The 14,785-nt window shown below is 50.6% G+C and overlaps 1 protein-coding gene across 1 annotated transcript in view; it reads left to right on the top strand.

Moving 5' to 3' along the window:
* The window catches only part of gemin5 (gem (nuclear organelle) associated protein 5), a 71,606-nt gene that overhangs the window by 50,941 nt on the left and 5,880 nt on the right, over nt 1-14,785 (top strand). Inside the window, exons 20-25 of the mRNA XM_052013794.1 lie at nt 1,680-1,817; nt 2,739-2,886; nt 5,268-5,387; nt 8,622-8,832; nt 11,353-11,616; nt 13,082-13,244. Coding sequence (XP_051869754.1) covers nt 1,680-1,817; nt 2,739-2,886; nt 5,268-5,387; nt 8,622-8,832; nt 11,353-11,616; nt 13,082-13,244 — 1,044 coding nt within the window. The remainder of the gene's footprint in view (nt 1-1,679; nt 1,818-2,738; nt 2,887-5,267; nt 5,388-8,621; nt 8,833-11,352; nt 11,617-13,081; nt 13,245-14,785) is intronic.

Genomic DNA, 14,785 nt, shown 5'->3' with positions numbered 1-14,785 from the left:
CCCACCAATCCGAAAAGGCAATCCTGCCACTCAGTGGGGCTGTCAGAGAGGGCAATATTTGCTTGCCTGGCTCCCTGTCACTTCTTGCCTGCCTGCTCTCCCCATCATCCTGCCTTCCTTGAAGACACAGGATCCCACCATCTGCAGCCCTCCACCTGTCAGCCCCCAGCCTCTGTCACTGTCCCCACCCTCCCCTCCCCCATCTGCCGATCCCCCCTCCTCACCTGGATCCACCCATCACCTGCCAGCTCTTGCTCCAGCCCTCCCCCTCACCTCTTTACACCGGCCATCTCCCCTCTATCTTCCAGTCCTGATGAAGGGTCTCGACTCAAAACGTCGACTGTCCGTTTCCCTCCACAGATGCTGCCCGACCCGCTGAGCTCCTCCAGCATCTCCTTTGTTGTTGTCCCCACTTCCTCTGGTGGTCTTCAGACCCTCTGAGCTTGGCTGCTGGGCGGGTGATCAGTCGAGTAGTAGTTGGCTTCCGTTTCCGTTCTATCTGGAGGTTTGCGTGCGTACTGTAGGGGCACGGGTTGGAACACCAACATCCAAAGGTCACCTGAGTTCCTCCAGCAGATTTTCTCTCTTGCCCTCTTCCCCCCCCTTCCCCTCCCCCCCCGCCCCCTTCTCTCGCCCCCCTCTCGCCCTCTTCCCCCCCCCCACACTCTCTCTCTCTCTCGTGCCTCCACCTATCATCCACCCACCACTGGTCTTCCAACCCCACCCCCACTCCCCTCCCCTACCTGGCACCACCTGCCTGTCATCTTGCACCCCTCCTCAGTCCACCAATCACCTCGGGCTCCTGTCTCACCACTCCCCTTCTCAGAGATTCATACAGCACAGAACAGGCCCTTCGGCCCATCTGGTCCATGTCAACCAGGATGCCTCATCCAAGCAAGTCCCATTTGCCGGTGTTTGGCTCCTAACCTTCTAAACCTTTCCAACCCACGTACCTGTCCAACTGTCCTTTAAAAGTTGTTATTGTACCTGCCTCAACCACTTCCTCTGGCAGCTCGTTCCACATACACACCACCCTCTGTGTATATATATTTTTAAAAAAAAGTTGCCCTTCGAGTTCATCTTAAATCTTCCCTCTCTCACCTTAAACCTATGCCTCTCTCACCTTAAACCTTTCTCACCTTAAACCTCTAGTTTTTGATTCCCCATCTCTGGGGGAAAAATTGAGTGCATTCACCCTATCTATACACCTCTATAAGATCACCTCTCAGTCTCCTAAACTCTAAGGAATAAAGTCCTAGCCTGTCCAACCCCTCCCTCTTTATACTGGCTCTCTCCCCTCTCCACTCTCAGTCTTGATGCGGGGTTTCGACCTGAAACGTCGACAATTCCTTTCCCCCCCACAGATGCTGCTCGACCCGCTGAGTTCCTCCGGCAGGTTGTTTGTTGAGACTCAAAAAAACTCTCGTGTACTGACTTCCCAGTCTGTGATCTAACATGCATTAAATCCAAGGCAAATCCATTCCAGATTTGGTGTGTTAGTAATGAAATGTAACACGGGTGTGGTGGAGATTGAGGGAGGGGACTGGGAAGACTGATAATTAATTAAGGATTTACAGTGCTCAATGGCCTGGGAAAGAACAGACGAAATAAAATTAAAGATTTGTCCGTTAGAAGTTGCTGCAGTTTCGAGGCACCCAGTCTTTGGTTTTGTTCAACAGAGAAGAACCACGTTGAGGCTGGTCACCCCGAGATGAGATATCAGCTGCTGCTCTGGAAAGGCGACGTGAAGGGAGCCTTGGACATGGCCATCGAGAGGGGCGAGCTGAACGACACCTTGGTTGCCATGGCACCCATGGGTGGGTATCCTCCCCGACAACGGGTAACCAGTGGAAACTTTCTCCCTCTCCAATGCCCACCAACGATTGCTGACAATCATATTATAAGAATTGAAATTCACTGGCAGGCTGTGGTGGGATTTGAACATGAGCCACGCGATCTCCCCTTTCTGCTGCCAGTACGTTCTCGTTTGTTGTGAGCTGAGGCAGGTTCCTACTTTGTCATGGTCCTCAAACAATCTTTTTGTTTAGAAATATCCAACATGTGTTATCCCTGCCCTGGGAGTGTGTGATGGGACAGTGCAGAGGGAGCTTCACTCTGTATCTAACCCGTGCCGTCCCTGCCCTGTGTGTGTGTATGTGTATATGTGTACGCGAATGGGACAGTGCAGAGGGAGTTTCACTCGATGTCTGTTCCTGCCCTGTGTGTGTATGTATACTGCGTGCATGCAGTGGGACAGTACAGACCGAGCTTCACTTGATGTCTACCCCACACTCTCCCTGCCCTGTGTGTGTGTGTGTGCACGCGCAATGGGACAGTGCAGAGCGAGCTTCACTCAATGTCTAACCCACGCTGTTGGTGTGTGTGTGTGTGTGTGTGTGTGTGTGTGTGTGTGTGTGTGTGTGTGTGTGTGTGTGTGTGTGTATGTGTGCACGCGCAGTGGGACAGTGCAGAGCGAGCTTCACTCGATGTCTAACCCCCACTCTCCCTGCCCTCTGTGTGTGTGTGTGTGTGTGTGTGTGTGCGCGCACGTGATAGGACAGTGCAGAGCGAGCTTCATTTGATGTCTACCCCACACTTTCCCTGGCCTGTGTGTGTGTGTGTGTGTGTGTGTGCGTGTGCGCTGGTGCCACGGTGTGCCTGAAATCGGATGATACCCTTCTCTGGGGGTCTCCGTTGTGGACGAGGGTTTCACACGGGTGCTGTTGTTGGTCTTGCAGCTGGATACGCGGTTTGGGTGCGGACGATCGAGGCGTTTGTCAAGCAGCTGTGTTTCCAGGAGCAGTACACCAGGGCTGCCACCCTCCTGCTCTCCATTCACCGGGTGGACCAGGCGATCCAGCTCTTGCAGACCCACCAGCTGTTCCGGTAGGAGGGGGATGTTTACCGGTTGTTGGGGGGCGGTAGTTACCGTGCTGTTGTCTCTTGGATCGCCTTCGGGGGTCCAACACTGATCTGGGCTGGCAGACTGAGACCTTTCGGCCCATCACTCTGTGTCAGCTCCCTTGTCACTCCCACTGCCCTGCATTTCTTCCACAGCTCCACGGCGTTTTCCCTTGAAGGATCCCATTGAGCAAACCCATCACCAAATTCCGAGACCTGGGACTCGACACCTCCCTTTGCGACCTGATCCTTGACTTCCCGACCAACAGACCGCAATCAGTGAGGACAGGCAGCAATACCTCCAGCACGGTTATCCTCAACACTGGTGCCCCACAACGCTGCATCCTCAGCCCTCTACTCTACTCCCTATACAGTCACGACTGTGTGGCCAGATTCTGCTCTAACTCCGTCTACAAGTTTGCAGATGATACCACCATTGTGGGCCGTATCTCAAATAACAATGAGTCAGAGTGCAGGAAGGAGATAGAGAGCTTAGTGACATGGTGTCATGTCAACAACCTTTCCCTCAAATCAGCAAAACAAAAGAGCTGGTCATTGACTTCAGGAAGGTGGGCAGTGCACATGCACCTGTCTACATCAATGGTGCGGAGGTCGAGAGGGTTGAGAGCTTCAAGTCCCGAGATGCGAATATCACCAACAGCCTGTCCTGGTCCAACCACGTAGATGCCACAGCCAAGAAAGCTCACCAGTGCCTCTACTTCCACAGGAGGCTAAAGAAATTTGGCATGTCCCTGTTGACCCTCACCAAATTTTTATCAATGCACCATAGAAAGCATCCTATCTGGATGCATCACGGCTTGGTACGGCAACTGCTCTGCCCAGGACCATAAGAAACTGCAGAGTTGTGGACACAGCCCAGCATATCACAGACACCAGCCTCCCCTCTGTGGACTCTGTCTTCTGTGGACTCTGTCTACACTTCTCGCTGCCTCAGTAAAGCAGCCACCATAATCTAAAGACCCCACCCCCCACCCACACCGACATTCTCTCTTCTCCCCCCTCCCATCGGGCAGAAGATACAAAAGCCTGAAAGCATGTACCACCAGGCTCAAGGACAGCTTCTATCCCACTGTTATAAGACTATTGAAGGGTCCCCTGGTACTATAAGATGGACTCTTGACCTCACAGTTTACCTCATTATAGCCCTTGCACCTTATTGTCTGCCTGCACTGCACTTTCTCTGTAGCTGTGACACTTTATTCTGCATTCTGTTATTGTTTTCCCTTGTACTACCTCGATGCACTGTTGTAATGAAATGATCTGTACGATCGGTGTGCAAGACAAGTTTTTTACTGTACTTTGGTACAAGTGACAATAATAAACCAATTCCAATCTCATTGAATCTGCTCCTGCAGGCAAGGTGTTCCAGATCACAGCAGAGAAACATTCTCCTTCCTAGTCTGCTTCTTTCTCAGATCCCTTCTCTCTCCTGCTACTGAACGCAGCTCGAAATCCTTCATAACCCGGCCTCGAGAGCAGCTTCTTCCCCACTGCTGTCAGACTCCTGAACCAATCACCTCTCTCAGCTCCCCTTCCCGGAGGCACTACCATGTTCTCGGACTCTGAACTCTACCCCTTCCGTTGTTGTCACTTTAGCATTTCTTCGTGCATGACAATCTTTGCTCCGTCCTGTTGTTTTGCGCCTGTTGCTGGGATTATTACCATGTACACTGTTTACTCTTTGAGCTTCACGCGAACGAGGACTTTCATTGCACCCTGGTGTGTGTGACAGTAAACCGATCTAATCACCTCGATCATCTCTCCTCTCAACCCTCTCTGCTGCAAGCAGAATAATCCCCGTCTTCTCCAGCCTCCCCATGGAGCTGGGACTATCCTGGTTCATGTCCCCTGCACCCTTCCCAAGGCTCGATGAGAAGTGTCAGAACCACCAGGTCCAAGAACAGCGACTTCCCTTCCACCAGTTGGTTCTTGAACCAACCAGCACAACTTCAGTATAGCAGCACGGTGATCACTTTGCACTAAAATGGACTTCCTTCTTTTGTGTTCTTTCTTGTAAAAGTTCTGTTTAATTTGCGCTTTCCTTGTGAATGTTGTGTGTCTGATGCTCTGTGCCTGTGATGCTGCTGCAAGTAAGTTTTTCATTGCACCTGTGCACACATGGACTTGTGCATATGACAATAAATTTGACTTTGACCCCAATACTCCAGATGAGGCTTAATTAGTTCTTTATATGAAGCATAACTTTTTGCTTTTGTCCTTTATTGTTTAAAGGTAAGGATTTGCCTCCCTCCCCACACCCTCTCTGTTGCTTTAACCCAACCTCTGACAGTCTTGTAGTTTGACCCCGTCTACCTAGTTCTAAGTTGTGACTCCTGTTTCAATAGAGAAGCCATCGCCCTCGCTAAGGCCTTTCTCCAGCCGGATGACCCCGTGCTGAAAGAGCTCTTCACCAGCTGGGCCAGCCTCTTGGAGAAAGATGGGCACTACTCCATCGCAGCTAAATGGTAAGGATGAAGTTTCCTGCGCTCGGGAACTGCCCCACCCTCAACTCCCTGGCGATCAACTCCAGACCCTCGAACCCCATCACCAAATGAGAGGATTCTAGTCATTCTCTTGGTGAGATCTTACTGTGCAGAAACCAGCCGCTCTATTCCTGCTTCACGAGTCCTAAGATGGTCAGAGTGTTTTCCCCAGGGTAGAAATCTACTAGAGGACATGCATTTAAGGTGAGGGGGGGGGTAGTTTAAAGGAGGTGTGCGGGGCAGTTTTTTTTTACACAGAGTGGTGGGTGCCTGGAACGGGCTGCCAGAGGTGGTGATGGAAGCAGATACGATAGTGGGGTTTAAGAGACTGTTTAACACGTGAATATGCAGGGAATGGGGGGGAATGGATCAGGTGCAGGCAGAAGGGATTGTTTTGTTCAGCACAGACATGGTGGGCTGAAGGGCCTGTCTGTACTGTTCTGTGTTCTACTGCAGATCACTTTGGGAATTTCTGTGCAGGATGGGAGAGTCGCTATAAGAATGCAGGGCTTCGTTAAAGGCAGCAACTTGTATTGGTGAAAATAGTTGGAAACAGACGTGCAGCTGAACATTTGAGGGGTAATCTGAGACGGTGGGACCAGTGTGCTGGGCTGCTTGTCAGAGGGGACTCTAACCTTACGCCAGGCTGCACTGCAGGCCCACTGGAAGTACAGTGTCTGTTGCTGTGATTAGAATCTCAAGACCTTCCAAAATATTTACACTGTCATAATGTTGGAAACACGACTGTCGTTGTGCACGGCAAGATCCCAGACTTTTCCCAAGTAGATTGTTCGCTGAAAGTGGTGTCACAGGTCGAAAGGGCGGTGAAGAAGGCATGTTGACCTTCATCAGTCAGGGCACTGAGCTTAGGAGCTGGGGCGCTATTATTGCAGTTGTGCAAGACGTTGGTGAGACCGCGCCTGGTGTATTGTGTGCAGTTTTACGAAAGAGGTCATTACACTAGAAAGAGTGCAAAGAAAATTTATGAGTTTGTTGCCGGGACTCGAGGGCCTGAGTTATGGAGAGAGGTCGGGCAGGTTGGGACTTTATTCCTTGTAACATAGGAGACTGAGGGGTGACCTTATAGAGGGGGTGAATGCACACAGTCCATTTCCCAGGGAAAGAACTAAAACTGATAAGGCAGAGGGGAGAGATTTAAAAGGGACCGGAGGGGCAACTTCTTCACGCACAGAGTAGTGTGTGTAGGGAACAAGCTGCCAGAGAAAGTGGTTGAGGCAGGTAGAATAACAACATTTAAAAGTCATTTGGATAAGTACAGGGATAGGAAAGGGAAGGAAATGGGCCAAACACAGGCAAATGGGACTAGCTTGGTGGGCACCTTGGTCAGCATGGACGAGTCGGGCCGAAGGGCCTGTTTCCGTGCTGTATGACTGTACAGTGACTTGCTATAATGCATGGACATCACTGTCAGTACCAGCACTTACTGTCCATCCCTAAGTGCTCCTGAGCTGAGGAGGTGATTGAGTGTCAAGTGAATGGAGTGGGTACGTAGATAAACCTAGCCCAGTCAGGGTACAGACAGCATTTTCTTTGTCTGAGGACAATAATGAGCCAGGTGGCAGGTACGGTAGCGTAGCGGTTAGCGTGACGTTATTACAGCGCCAGCGATCGGGGTTCGATCCCCGTCGCTGTCTGTAAGGAGTTTGTACGTTCTCCCGTGTCTGTGTGGGTTTCCTCCGGGTGCTCCGGTTTCCTCCCACATTCCAAAGACGTACAGGTAGGTTAATTTGGGTTTAAAATGGGTGGTGCGGACCTGTTGGGCCGGAAAGGGCCTGTTACCACGCTGTAAAAAAAAATTTTGTTCTTAAATACAGCAGTCCAGGAGCACCATGTACGTCAACAGCAAGACTCATTTTTTTTTAAGTTCCAAAATTTCTTAATGACTTGAATTTAGATTCGCCGGCTGCTATGGTGGGGATTTGAACTCGTGTCTCTGAATCAGTGGTCTGGAACTCCCAGCTGCCAATCCAGTAACAATCCCAGAATGGGGATCTACCAAATAGGAAGATGGGGAAAGAGTTAATAATTTCTCAGTGTAAAACAGCGCACCTTCCGAGGCGGTTGTGGTAGGGAGTCGCAGTGTGGAATGGGTGCAACCAATCGACAGAGCAGTCCGACTTTCAAACTCCCCTGACCAAGGGGGCAATGATGCAGTGCTAAATAACACAGGTCAGGGAAAAAATGTCTTTGCGCTGAAGAGATAGAGTTCATTCACAGCATTAATGGCAGTCAAAAACCATGACAACAATTGTGATTAGACTAGAGGGTGAATTTTAAGGTTAGATTTGACAAACTTGTCCAAAAACATTGAATTGACAATTTCAGATACATGCCTTTTCAGTTTGTTTCAGGACTTGTTACTTCTAGCATTGATTTTCTCTCTCTCTCTCTCTCTCTCTCTCTCTCTCTCTCTCTCTCTCTCTCTCTCTCTCTCTCTCACGCACTCTCTCTCTCTCACGCACTCTCTCTCTCACGCACTCTCTCTCTCTCACGCACTCTCCCTCTCTCGCGCACACTCTCACGCACTCTCTCTCTCTCTCACTCTCTCTCTCTCCTTATTAATCTCCTTCTAGTTGCACCTTCAGACAGCTGTTCTGGGGTTAACAAGGCTTCACTCCCTCAGCAGGCACCGCCTTCACTTGTGTCATTCAGTCTCATCCTATCACCGGTATTTCCTTTCTCCTCTCCACCACCACTCCTCCCTCTGCTACTTGTTTTCTCCCTTGTCCCAGATATGATGAGAGATAAGATATCTTTATTAGTCACGTGTACATCGAAACACACAGTGAAATGCATCTTTTGCGTAGAGTGTTCTGGGGGCAGCCCGCAAGTGTTGCCACGCTTCCGGCGCCAACATAGCATGCCCACAACTTCCTAACCCGTACGTCTTTGGAATGTGGGAGGAAACCGGAGCACCCAGAGGAAACCCACGCAGTCACGGGGAGAACGTACAAACTCCTTACAGACAGCGGCCGGAATTGAACCCGGGTCGCTGGCACTGTAAAGCGTTATGCTAACCGCTACACCACCGTGGCTGCCCAATCAAAAGAAAGTTGATGGGAATGAGGAGATAGTTAAAAGGGAATCAAATGGGTGATTGATGTGGACTCTGGTTTGAAGAGCATGTTTCTACGATGACGAAACAAGGTGATGGAGTCTAACCTAACCCTCTCACTGCGCCTCTCTCTGTTCCAGCTACCTGGCAGCCGAATCGCCATATGATGCAGCCAAGATCTTGGCGAAGAAGGGTGACGTAGCCTCACTGCGAACAGCGGCCAAGGTGGCCTCTATCACCGGGGAGAGGGAGCTATCTGCCCAGCTCTCCTCGAGGTGTGCCCTGGACCTGTTGTCACAGCGAGACTGGCTGGGAGCTCAGGATGTCCTGCGCGGGAACGAGAGCTTGTTGGTAAGTTTGGGACCAATTCCCACACCGTCCCAACTTGGAAATATATCGCCAATCCCTCTTCATCGCCAATTCTAAATCCTGGGACTCCCTCCCCAGCAGCACTGTGGGAGCACCTTCAGCAGAAGGTGAGAGGGGAAAGATTTAAAGGGGACCTGAGGGACTGGCTTATCGACACAGAAGGTGGTGGGTGTATGGAAAGAGCTGCCAGAGGAAGTGGTAGAGACGAGTACAATTACAATGTTTAAAAGACACTTGGACAGATACATGAATAGGAAATGCTTAGAGGCCAAAGGCAGGCAAATGGGATAAACCCATGGTCAGCATGGTCTGCCCTGGAGTGTAGAAGGCCAAGGGGTGACCATTCTGAGGTTTATAAAATCATGAAAGACATCGATAAGTTGAATGCTCACAGTCCTCTTTCCAGGATAGGTGGATGTAAAACGAGATGACATTGGTTTAGTGCGAGAGATGAAAGATTCAAAGGTGATCTGAGGAGTAACGTTACCTGACAGAGGGCTTCGGGTGTACCAGCACCCTCTGCCTCCACCACCACCCCTGGCAGCACCTTCCAGCAACCTACCACTCTCTGTGTAAAATAACTTGCCCACACATCTCCCTTTAACTTCCCCGCTCTGGCCTGAAATCTATGCCCTCTATTATTTGACATTTCTACGCCGGGAAAGAGATTCAATCGACTGTATCTGTGCCTTTCATAAATTTATAAACCTCTCAGATATCTCTTCAACTTTTGATGCTCTCGAGAAAACAATTCAAGTCTATCCGACCTGCAATTCAAACCAGTACTTCATAATCCATGCAGCATCTTGCTGAAGCTATTCTGCATCCTCTCCAAAGCCTTCATATCCAGGCTGGAATGGAGCGACCAGTACTGAACCGCAATACTCCAAATGCGGCGCAACCGAAGTTTTATGCAGCTGTAGAATGACTTCCTGACTCTTAAATTCAATGGCCCGAGTGACAAGTGCAAGCAGGCCATACGCCGGCTGAAGGGCCTATTTCCGTGCTGTATAATTGTGACTCACTGGGTCAAAATCTTGGAACTCCCTCCCTAACAGCACTGTGGGTGCACCTACACCTCAAGGAGGCAGCTCACCACCACCTTCTCAAGGGCAACTAGGAACGGGCAATTAAACGCTGGCTCAGCCTGTGAAAAGACCACATCCTTTAAATTAATATGTATATATTTTTTTTAAAAGTAAGACTCAAAGGATTGCATTGGCTCAAGAAGGTGGCTCACCCTTACCTCCTCAAGAGGTAGTTAGAGTTGGATTATTAAAACTGTCCTTGCAACACCCAGATCCTGAAAAATGTGTTAAAAATAAGTTACAAAACTTTAGAACGGTTTCCCACAGGTGAAGCTCAGGGTGGAACTACATCTGTGTGAGATCTGGGGAGCATCACCCTGGGTTGGGTCCCCCTGTGATCTCCGGGTTGGGTAACCCCTGTGACCCATGGTAACCCTTGATTGGATGGTCATCTCTCTGGATTCCCCCCCCCAACTTTGGTTGAGCTGCCTGTACAGACCCCAAAATAGTGAGAAGATTGAGATGTTGAGATGTTCCCATTCATGGGAGACTTACGAACATGGGTACAGAGCTACAAGGTAAGGGGTCAGTCATTTAAAACTGACGTGTAGAAATTTCTTCAGAGGGTAGTGAATCTCTGGAATTCTCTCCCCCCCACAGGGGGTGGAGGCAGGATCATTTGGTATACTTAAGGTGGAGATAAATATTTGAAAGATCAGGGATTGAGAGTTAGAAACATAGAAAATCTACAGCACAATTCAGGCCCTTTGGCCCACAAAGTTGTGTCGAACATGTCCCTACCTTAGAAATTACTAGGCTTACCACAGCCCTCTATTTTTCTAAGCTCCATGTACCTATCCAAAAGTCTCTTAAAAGACCCCATCGTATCTGCCGGCAGCCCATTCCACACACTCACCATTTTCTGAGTAGAAAATTTACCCTTGACATCTCCTGTTATGGGGAACAGGCAGAGAAGAGGACTTGAGGCCAGGGTGTAGATCGGTCATATTGACATTTTTTCCCCTGGCGCGTAGTAGGCTGAGGGCTGACCTTCTAGAGGTGTATAAAATTGTGAGGGCCGTAGATGGTCACAGTCCTTTCCCCAGGGTAGGGGAGACTAACACTAGAGGGCAGAGGTTTAAAGTGAGAGGGGAAAGATTTAAAGGGGATGTGAGGGGCAAGATTTTCACCCAGAGAGTGGTGGGTGTGTGGAACGAGCTGCCAGAGGAAGTGGTTGGGGTGGGTACAGTTACAACATTAAAAGACATTTGGGCAGGTTTAGAGGGACATGAGCCAAATGGAGTTTATGGGATTGATTCAATTAGGCAACTTGGTCTGCATGGACGAGTTGGGCCAAAGGGCCTGTTTCCGTGTGATGTCGCTCTAAGAATGGAGAAGCAGGATTGAGGGGCCGAGAGGCCTTGTGTTCTTGTGGCAGGTTTTGACTGTGGGTCTGACTGTGTTTGGTCTGCAGGGTCAGAGGCTGGTCCTGTGTACGTATGAGCAGCTGTACCGCAGACTGGCCGAGAGGGAGCTGGTTCTCTGGAGGAGCATCAACCCTCCGCGTTACCATGGCTGGAGCCTCTGCCCAGAGGGCTCCCTCATCGACTCCATGCTCACTGTCTGGAGGAGCGAGTTTGGAGTCACCGTCGCGGACGAGGGGCGGCTGGAGGCCGCTCACTGCCAACTCAGGACCACCGAGTACCCGGAGGCATCGGCCAATACCCCGGCCAGACTGGTAACCGCACGCCTCCTCGCGATCTGCCACAGCGTCTGCGCCCTCTCCTGGTTACCAGCCCCCTCCCTTGTCCCTGCCCTCCCCTCCTCCGAGGGCCCTCAACCCCTGTTTCCCCTCCCTCAGTTCCTAGCCTGCTGCCAACAGGCTTTCCAATGGGCAGGCACGGTAGTGTAGCGGTTAGCGTAACGCTATTACAGCGCCAGCGACCCGGGTTCAATTCCCGCCGCTGTCTGTAAGGAGTTTGTACGCTCTCCCCGTGTCTGCGTGGGTTTCCTCCGGGTGCTCCGGTTTCCTCCCACGTACGGGTTAGGAAGTTGTGGGCACGCTGTGTTGGTGCCAGAAGCCTGGCGACACTTACAGGCTGCCCCCAGAACACTCTACGCAAAAGATGCATTTCACTGTGTGTTTCGATGTACATGTGACTAATAAAGATATCTTAATTGTTGGAAGCAGGAAGTCCCACGTTGACTCCTTCCTCTGCCTTCCCCTCCACGGACTCTGTCTACACTTCTTGCTGCCTCGGGAAAGCAGCCAACAAAATCAAAGACCCCACCCACCCCGGACATTCGCTCTTCTCCCCCCTCCCATCGGGCAGAAGATACAAAAGCCTGAAAGCACGTACCACCAGGCTCAAGAACAGTTTCTACCCCGCTGTTATAAGACTATTGAACGGTTCCCTAGTACAATAAGATGGACACTTGACCTCACAATCTACCTCATTATGGCCCTTGCACCTTATTGTCTGCCTGCACTGCACTTTCTCTCTAACTGTAACACTTTATTCTGCATTTTGTTATTGTTTTCCCTTGTACTACGTCAATGCACTGATGTGATGAATCGATCTGTGTGGACGGCATGCAAAACAGTTTTCCGCTGTACCTCGGTACATGTGACAACAATAAACCAATTTACAAATATAAGAAAAGATTTCTATTAGTCACACGTACATCGAAACACACAGTGAAATGCATCTTTTGCCCAGAGTGTTCTGGGGGCAGCCCGCAAGTGTCGCCACGCTTCCGGTGCCAACGTAGCATGCCCACAACTTCCTAACCTGTACGTCTTTGGAATGTGGGAGGAAACCGGAGCACCCGGAGGAAACCCACGCAGACACGGGGAGAACGTACAAGCTCCTTACAGACAGCGGCGGGAATTGAACCCGGGTCGCTGGCGCTGTAAGAGCGTTACGCTAACTGCTACACTACTGTGCCTGCCCCATTTTGCCCAAATTGTTCCCCTTTCTGGGCCAGGCCCACACCCTCTGCCATTTGGGTCTGAGGGTGGGAGCACAGGGTGGGGTAATGTTCTCAGTCCCTCTTACTGGCGATTCCATTATCGCAGCTCCTACAGTGACGAGGTCCACAGCTCGAAGCTCAGTCCTCCCCGAGACCGTGTCCCTGTCTCCTCCTCTGGTTGTGGTTTGAAGCTGTGACCCCATCAGTAACTCTGACCTCCTGTCTCGCAGTTACAGCTGCAGCTGTCACATGAGCTGAGCCTGGCACTGTCCTGTGTCCTGCTCTCAGACTATGCGGAGTCGGTCACCGTCCTGCTCAAAGTTGTCGTCCGATGTCTCAGTGCTGGGAACTTCGCCTTGATGCAGGAAATCGGCAACGTGCTTTTCCCGGATGGTGAGTGAGTCTCCTGGGGTCAGACACAGAGTGAAGCTCCCTCCGCACCGTCCCATCACACACTCCCGGGGTCAGACACAGGGTGAAGCTCCCTCCACACCGTCCCATCACACACTCCTGGGGTAAGACATAGGGTGAAGCTCCCTCTACAATGTCCCATCACATGCTCCTGGGGTCAGACACAGAGTGAAGCTCCCTCTACACCATTCCATCACACACTCCCAGGGCACAGGTTAGACAGAGTGAATCTCCCTCTTGTCACACAGTCCCAGGGCAGAGAAAGCATGGGTTTGACACAAGAGTACAAGTTCCTCTGTCCTGCATTATAACAGCAGCCCCCAAGCCCATGACCTCCACAGCCAGGGAGTCAAGGCCACAGGCACAGAGGAACAACACCACCTGGGGTTCCACACAGAGTCACACTTGGAAATATATCGCCGTTCGTTGGACATCACCGGGTCTAAATCCTGGAACTTCCTCCTCAACAGCCCGGAGGGAACACCTTCACCACATGTGGACCCAAATCCTATAAATGCATAACTAAACGTGTGTTGCCCTGATGGTTATAACCTGTTTTACAAAGGTGCTCCCCTGGAGACTTGGCGAGTACTTAGCCCTGAACCACCAAAGCAGGTAGTCCGATCATTCTCATGTTCTTGCATCTTGCTGTGTACAAAATGGCTACCACAATTCCTGCATCGTTCCGTTGTTCACGAGGGGAAATGGGGATAATCCTGGAAATTGTAGACCAGTGAGTCTCACGTCAGTGGTAGGGAAGCTATTGGAGAGGATTTCCAGGGATAGGATTTATGAACGTTTGGAAAACTAATGGCCTGATTAGGGACAGTCAAAGTGGCTTTGTGCAGGGCAGGTTGTGTCTTACTGAGTTTTTCGAGGAGGTAACGAGGGTGATTAATGAAGGTGGAGCAGTGGACGTTGTCTACATGGATTTCAGTAGGGCGTTTGACAAGGTCCTTCATGGGAGGCTCATCCAGAAGATTAAGGTGCATGGGATCCACGGTGACTTGGCTGTTTGGATTCAGAATTGGCTTGCCCATAGAAGTCAGAAGATGGTGGTCGAGGGGACTTATTCTGGCTGGAGGTCGGTGACTAAGAGGTGTTCCTCAGAGATCTGTACTGGGACCTCTGGTGTGTGTGATGTATATAAATGACCTGGATGAAAACGTACATGGGTGGGTTAGTAAGTTCGCAGATGATACGAAGATTGGTGGTGTTGTGGATAGTGTAGAAGCCTGGCTAAGGATATAGCGGGATATCAATCAGCTGCAGATATGGGCGGAGAAGTGGCAGATGGGGTTTAATCCGGACAAGTGTGAGATGTTGCACTTTGGGAGATCAAATGTAAAGGGATAGGACACAGTTAATGGCAGGACCCATAATGGTGTTGATAAAAGAGGGATCTCAGTGTCCAAGTCCATAGTCCCTGAAAGTGGGTCCACAGGTTGATAGGGTGGTAAAGAAGGCATATGGCACTGAGTCGGGAAGTTATGTTGCAGCTTTATAAAACTCTGGTTAGGCCG

This window comes from Pristis pectinata, chromosome 4 (assembly GCF_009764475.1).
Source record: "Pristis pectinata isolate sPriPec2 chromosome 4, sPriPec2.1.pri, whole genome shotgun sequence".
In the NCBI taxonomy this organism is placed as follows: domain Eukaryota; kingdom Metazoa; phylum Chordata; class Chondrichthyes; order Rhinopristiformes; family Pristidae; genus Pristis; species Pristis pectinata.
The sequence above is the reverse complement of the archived record's forward strand: the minus strand, read 5'-3'. Positions and strand labels throughout refer to the sequence as shown.